Below are 7,774 nucleotides of genomic sequence, written 5' to 3' on the forward strand. Positions count from 1 at the left end.
TTGCTGATCCGACAGCTTGTAATTTCATACATCTGCTTTCATTTGTAAAGCACTCACTTATCCTACTCATTCTTTATCTGTTCTGCCTGTTCTTTTTCCTACCCTTTGTTTTTCTTGTTCATATTCAGGTACCTGTTTTTTCTTCTTGAAGTCACAAAGCTGGCATAATGAACACAATACAATGCTCTCCGCCAGAGTTCTTTCAGAGGAGTATAATACGAGCACCACATAGCACATACCCAATCAAACTCTCATACGTAAATCAAATTTAAGATACTGTACTGCTGTTATGATTATGATGCCTTTTTACCAAAGCAAATAAAAATACTGAAAATTGATAGCAAATTCTAAATACTTTTATAAATGATAGGCAGTAAGACCAATGGATTTCTCTTTTGAACAGATCAGTATGTGTTCTATTCTGCAATGTAAAATGCATTAAAAGTACCCTTTCTTTATTTTTCCTGGAAGAGTTCTTTGCTGTCTCACAGACATAGAGAAAAGTAAATATTAAACCAAGCTGGTTTTATTTCAATGGTGCTGACTTGATCCCAACAAAAAAATTGTATTTTCAACCACAAGACATTTACTCTAATTATTAATTTTTTGAAATATATAATAGAGAAGCAATTAAATAATGGGGAAAAAATCAAACTTTTAGGCAATGAACTGTGTCCTCTCTGATCCCTAAAAGTTAAATTTAAAAATGAAACATTACTATGCAAAGAAAGTTAAAAAACTCCAACACTTTAATGAGGAAGGCCTGCTAACTTTTATATTTAATTTATGTGGGTTTTCCCCACATATTCATCTGTCCCTTTTCAGGTAGAAATCTTTACAGAAGAGAACATTTTTGCCAGTGCTCTATTTGCTGGGGAACCTTTGGTTAAAGGGATTACTTTGCTGAAACACCTCTTGGTACCCTTTGTTTCACAGTGATCTGGCATGAGCTGGCAATATGCGCTCACAGCCCAGAACGCCAACCATATCCTGGGCTGCATCCAAAAGCAGCATGGCCAGCAGGTTGAGGGAGGTGATTCTGTCCCTCTACTCCGCTCTGCTGAGACCCCACCTGGAGTCCTTTGTCCAGCTCTGGAGCCCTCAGCACACGAAAGACATAGATAGACCTGTTGGAGCGGGTCCAGAGGAGGGCCACAAAAATGATCAGAGGGATGGAACAGCTCTCGTATGAGGAAAGGCTGAGAGAGTTGGGGTTGTTCAGCCTGGAGAGGAGAAGGCTCTGGGGAGACCTTCTTGAGGACTTTCAATATATTAAGGAGGCTAAAAGAAAGTCAGAGAGCAAATTTTTACCAGGGCCTGTAGTGACAGGACAAAGGACGATGGTTTTAAACTGAAAGAGGGTAGACTTAGATTGGACATAAGGAAGAAATTCTTTAAGATGAGGGTGATAAAACACTGGAACAAGTTGCCCAGGGAAGTTGTGAATGCTCCATCCCTGGAAGTGTTCAAGGTCAGGTGGGATGGGGCTTTGAGCCAGCTGATCTAGTGAAAGATGTCCCTGCTCATGGCAGGGGATTGGAGTAGATGATCCTTGAAGGTTCCTTTGAACCCAAATCATTCTACGATTCTTGTCTCTCAGGACAAAATATATAACACCCAACAGAGTGGCAGTTTTCTTAAAAATGATAGAGAAAATAGCAGTAGAGGAAAACAAACACCCTTTCTCTGAAAATGCATATCAGAGTTAAAATGATTTCTAGTAATCAGCTGTACGATAAAGTTTCTGGAAGGAAATCTGTGCAGTTTATCCAGTCTCAGCACTAGCTGGATGGTGCTGAAGTTCAATGGTGAAATATCTTATACTGTGGCCAGCTGCTTGTAATAAGCTTGGTGCTTCTGTACCCGTGCTTTTCCTTCACTAATTGGCTTGGCAAGAGTCACATCTGGATCCAACTTTTATTGTGAACAAGTTCTCACTTCTCCAAAGAAGAATGCTATTGGTATTTCTAGGGAAAGGAGTAGAGAAACTCCTCTACGTAGAGAAAGTAATCTTACTGCCTTTTGATTAATATTTGTTATGCAGTATGCAGAGGAACATCAAATTGCTTTCTTGACTTTTCTCTGTTGGTCCAATAACCATTCCTGGATGCAATCAGCAATAATAGTGGTGGAAAACATGGAAACTAACTGTACCTGTCCTCCATGAAGTGCTAAGTTTCTGCCACGTCATTTCTTTAAGAGTTTAATGTTTGATGCTACCAATCCAGAATCCAGATGACTTCCTAACCCAGGAAGGGTGGGACTACTTCCCCCTGCTGCTTTACACATGGCTATGTTCTCTTTAATAGGCCCTAAATTGAGTTAAACATAGATAACATGAACATCTTGCACTATAACAAAAATAACACATCAGTTCCTCTAAGAAGAGGCAGTGGTCCTTTATTTGCCTCAAAATATTCAGAGTGCTTTTAGATAAGAACAAGTATATCCTAACAGTGGCCATAGCTAGTCTTCAAGTGGGAACATGATAAAAATATAATTATTCTATAATTATTCTAATATATCAGTCAAAATTAGCTCCTGGTGCAATCATGGTGTTAGTTTACTATGTAAAATATAGACAGGTCTTCCAGGTTTGTTCATATTTGTCCTTCTTAAAAGGAAGTATAGAAAATACGTATATTTTTGCACCATACCCTTCCCTCCATTCTCATTTCATCAACAACTGCATATATGCCCATACTGGTGAAAAAGAAGTTACATATTCATGTATCTGATTTGACAGATTTAAAAAAAAAAGGTTGGTTTGCATGAATTTTTCCAAAGAAACACAGAAAACAATTCATTAAAACTCACAGTTACTTCGGTACACAACCCTACACTTGGCTTGTGAGGATTATCACTCCACGGATAAAGCCCTGCTTGGATACAGATGTAAAACTGAACAGAGCAGTTTACAGAATGGCTGCGTACATGATTATGTATCTGTAAGCTCTAGGGTGTATAATCAATAATCTAAATGCTCCTTTCTTGAATAATATATCATTTGAGTAATGTAGGATTCCAAAACTAAAATAAAAATAAAATGAAAAATATAGTAGAAATAATGCTTTCCTAAAATCATGTCCTTGAGAATATCATAATGAAAGGAAAAAATCCATCAGTTCCCAAACCAGCAGTTTCTCTCCCATCTTCAAATGCGTTGATATAAAAGAATCTTCTTTTAACTTAAACTTTGAAATGCTTTCAGTACTGTATTATTATCATTGCTTATTGTTTGACATTTTTATAACATAATATATTAGGAGTTCTATTATTATTCTTATTGTTTCCAAGTTTTTAAACTGAAAATTTCCAAACCATTTATTTATAGATTATTAACATCACTGGATGTTTTGAGCTAACATTTCCTTTCACCAAATAAAGAGAAGCTTTTAGAAACTTATTTTATTTGAAAACATTTTAGAAAATATTACAACACAACTTTGAACTCCATTCAAAGCTCGAATATTATCAGCAATAAAAAAAAGAGGAAAAAAGGAAAACTTTTCTATTACAGATATATATGAAAAGCTTTCTTTTATCAAATCAAGAACTTTGGAAATCGTTACAGTTTGAGCTTGACTTCAAATATGTATTCAGCTTTTCAGTATTTATGACTGGGTATTTTGTTTCACCATTCTGTTATGCTTAGAGTAACTAACTAGGTCCAACTACAGAACTAAAAGTTATTTATTAGAGAAACGGTATATGCATGAAGTATTAGCTGTCCTGATGAGATGACTTTGCATCTCATTTGGGCAAACGTACTCCACTTTAAAGCTATATACTACTGTACTTATTATGCCTGGGGATTTCAGAGAAAAGAGGGAGACTGGTTTCATACAGATGCCTAGAACACATTTTTAGTTACCTCATACTAATACTTGTACATGAGCACCACCAGAGCAAAAGAAAAACCCAGAACAGCCGTCTCTCCCCAAAACGAGAGAGGGTGCTTACAAACACAGTTCTAAAGTTTTTTAAAAGGGAAATGATGACACAAAATAAAATACTGACGTTAAGAAACATTTTTACATGCATCTGCACTACGTACCTATAGCAAAAACTTAAAGATTATTTCAGTTTACTACACATAAATAAGCCAGAGTTAGATCGCAGAACATAATGACCCGGAATCAGATCATCCTGAAACAGCAGCACTAATTGTGAAACCTCTAAACGGAATTAAATGTCCACTTTTTTCAGAGGTACGTAAGGTAGCTCTATATGCTGCATGTTCATTAAAAAGTAATTAAAAAAACCACATGAAGGCAGGCAGTGGAACGACAGTACGTGTAAAGTATATGCATGTTATATTTTCAAGATTGGGCCCTAAAATAGGAACCACAGATGTTGAAAAATTCATGTGTCCTAGAATACAAAATTGTGTCAAATATGTGACCTTGTTATAACCTAAAGCTTACAGATTCTATATAATTAACTCTGAACAGCATGCTACAGAATTCATATCTTTAATGACAGACATGCATCTTGCTACAAAATGCATACTTTGCTGTGGCAAAGTTGTACGCAGAATTTTTTTCAAAATATGATGGGACAGAAATATATGCCTCAATTAATCATTACGTAGCTTCCTCCTCCCATTCACAATTATATAAGCTAACAACATTTTTGTGATTTCTTGTTTGTCCCAACTTAATGTATTTATTGGTCATCGCTAACCCATAAGAATTCACCTTTGCACATATGCACATATTTCAAGCATACTAAAATAAAGTAAAATGATAATTTTTTAAAGATGCCACTCTTGCATAGAATAAACATATTTTGTAATTGTTACTCATCTCTGCATTTACATCTCTTTCAAGAAATATCTTCGAAATTATGAGTCATTGTCTTGTGCATTTTCACATTTCTCACAGCAGAACAGCATAAAAATATTTCCAGTGTCAAAGGAAGGCTTTACTGAATTCATCAGCTCAGTCAGAAGGTGGAGCTCTACACATACCTGTATCACTCACTGCCCATAAAAACTGCAACTCCGTATAAAAACACTGAACTACTCGGAAAACAAACCCGCGTTTAACTCCAAGATACAATTTGTTTCATAAATACAGCAGACTGCGTCTGATAATAAATGGCTCCTCTCCTAGCATTTGGAATGATTTTCAGTATGTTAAAAGTCCTCTTTTTCTTTGAAAACTAGGCTTGCGTACTTTTTAAAAGATTGTAAGATAGTTGATACTTACAGGCATCTCTAATATATAACAACATGGCTACAAAAATGTAGTCAACTAAATTCAGGGTGATACTGTCAGCAAAGAGAGCATCCCAGACAACCAGAAGGTCCTGAAGTGGGAATTCACGTCCAAACAGGAGCCTTACCCATCGCCTGAAAAAAAAGGAAAAGACGTGATTTGTATTTCTCTGTTTTGCCAAGTACAGTAAAGGCAGGATACATATCCCTGGGTCAACTACAATCCAAAACATTCTACCAGAAAATTTTGCAAAGCGTGAAGGGCTGTGATAATCATGTGACTAATTGCATTCGGGGAAATGTTACTGCACCTACATTAAAGAAGTTATACATTACAGACTGTAGAAGCTTAACTGACTAATATTATTACGTAGGTGAACCTCAAAGGACAAAACGTGTCAATCCGATATACCGTATTTTTGAGCATTTAATGTGATAGTGATCCAAGGCAGAAAGGGAGAAAATACCATGCAAGAATAGACTGGAACAGCAAAAAGAGGCGGGTGAAGGCAGTGGTTTATGAGAGGTCCTGAAAAGCCTGGTCAAGTGAAAGCCAGTTCAGAGGCAGATGCCGAGCAGCACTTAAAATGGACCAGGTCACACTTGTTCTGAAGAGGCTTCCTCCCTGTTATTGATGAAGTGTTTTCAGCTCCATATAAAATATGCTATGGATGCTACTCTGATTAAACTTAATTTGAATCTTACCGTATTTAGTGATAATCTGCATGTAGACTATATCATTAATACCTGTTCTTATCTGTGCTGTTATTATACCCAGCAAAATGTGAAAATCAGTCTTCTTAAATGTAATACTTGCTTGAGACTGGAAGCTTGAGATGCAGTAGAAGAAAACTATTTCTCAAGATTTGTTATTTCCAGTTCTGGCTCTTACACTGACTTACGTGCTGACCTCAGGAAAGGCCCTGTCATTTCCTACTCCAGACTCTAGAACAGATTTGCTAGCTTTGTACCTTTTTAGGCATCATTGTCTAAGGTTACCTCTGAAAGACCTAAAGACTAGTTAGTAACGTTAATCCTGAAATAGTTATTACGAAATGGACTTTAAAATAATGAATTGCATTTTTAGCTGGGATATGCAAATTACTACGCACATAGAATCTGTTTATTCAGTGGCAAGAAAAGAATGATTGCAAATTTCTGCTAAGCAAATTAAGTCATTCTTTAAAGTTCACAAAAATTTCTCAAAAGGCAACTAGAAATTTCATCAAGATTAGTTTCACTTGTAAGAATTCATGTTTAACCACTTTTGTCCCAGAACTCGTTGCTGGTTTAAGGCATCTGGTTTATTTTTGCCTGATTCCAGTAATAAAAGTTCATTTCTAGACAAATAAATTCCAACATGTCAGTTGGGCACAAGCTTTTAAAATAGCAACAATCTGTACAAAAAGACTCTCTCTTCTAAAAGAAATTAAAAGGGACTGTTTTGTGAGTCAAGGTTTTGTTCACTTAAACTTTTATTCTCCCTGCCACTGGAATCATATGTATAATCTGCAAAAACATCCGTTACAGATTTAGAGATCACTGCACAGAATTTTATTCCCTTGCAAGACATGTTCCCTTTTAAAACTGAAAATACGTGATTTCAAAAGACAGCATCATCTCATCCTTATATCAAACATTTACATTCTAAGGTCTTGTAACGTTTTATGTTAGCATAGTAATTATAAAAGTCGCAATATTATCTACGACAAAATATAAACTCTGCGTATTTGCCTCCCTGATCAAACCCCTTTCCTATGAAGACTTAGTTTCAGGCCTCAGAAAGAGGATTCAGAAGAAGTGTTAACACAAAAGCAAGGCTTAGCTAGTGCATTTAATACCACGTCTGTTCTATCGAAGGGATTTTACCATATAGTGGCACGTTACCCTACAGTGCCTAGCCTACAGGAGACTATTATCCTATGGTGACACAAACATTACCCAAACTCTGTGTGAAGCCTATTACTTGCATTAACAACCCCTCCCACCTGTAAAACCACAACTTTCAAGTTATACAAACTGTTAGGCGAGAAATTTCAGCTAAGCTTGAAGCATTTGAGCTGACTTCGCTTGCAACTACCCAAATCTCATTCAGAAGCCTTGCTAAAAGTCTAATACACTTCAAGGGAAAAAATACACCATGGTGTAATGGGATTTGTTATTAGTCTTTTATTAGAAACCTCTTTTGCTTCTTTACTACTTCATTATGCAGTGTTAATCGTTTGTAGATGCAGGTTTATTCTGCTCAAGCAGAAGTCATTCCTTTTTTTCTCCAGCTTTTATATTTTCTCCTGGGAAAATTAAATCTCAGTCCCCAGAGGTATCACATTTCACAGATGTAGACTGCTGAAGAACAACTGGACTTCCTTTTGCAACCATAATATTACAGTTAATTGTTTGAACCTTCCTGTCTTAAAGGGAGTAAGCAATTCATACTGTTATAAATGCATACATATAGTAACTGCTCTCTTATTTTCTTCTGCAGCATTTAGCTCATAGCATCTATAAACCACGGACCCTACTGCCTATGAACCACGCTGCCATACAGCAGGA

At 36.3% G+C, this 7,774-nt stretch overlaps 1 protein-coding gene across 1 annotated transcript in view; it reads right to left on the minus strand.

Annotated features, from left to right (window-relative positions):
* LOC104622894 (TBC1 domain family member 5-like) overlaps positions 1-7,774 on the minus strand; it is a gene marked incomplete at its 3' end in the record, with an annotated part of 98,367 nt that overhangs the window by 69,515 nt on the left and 21,078 nt on the right. Inside the window, exon 2 of the mRNA XM_010289815.1 lies at positions 5,214-5,356. Coding sequence (XP_010288117.1) covers positions 5,214-5,356 — 143 coding nt within the window. The remainder of the gene's footprint in view (positions 1-5,213; positions 5,357-7,774) is intronic.

The sequence above is a fragment of the Phaethon lepturus genome, unplaced genomic scaffold (genome assembly GCF_000687285.1).
Source record: "Phaethon lepturus isolate BGI_N335 unplaced genomic scaffold, ASM68728v1 scaffold1376, whole genome shotgun sequence".
NCBI lineage: Eukaryota > Metazoa > Chordata > Aves > Phaethontiformes > Phaethontidae > Phaethon > Phaethon lepturus.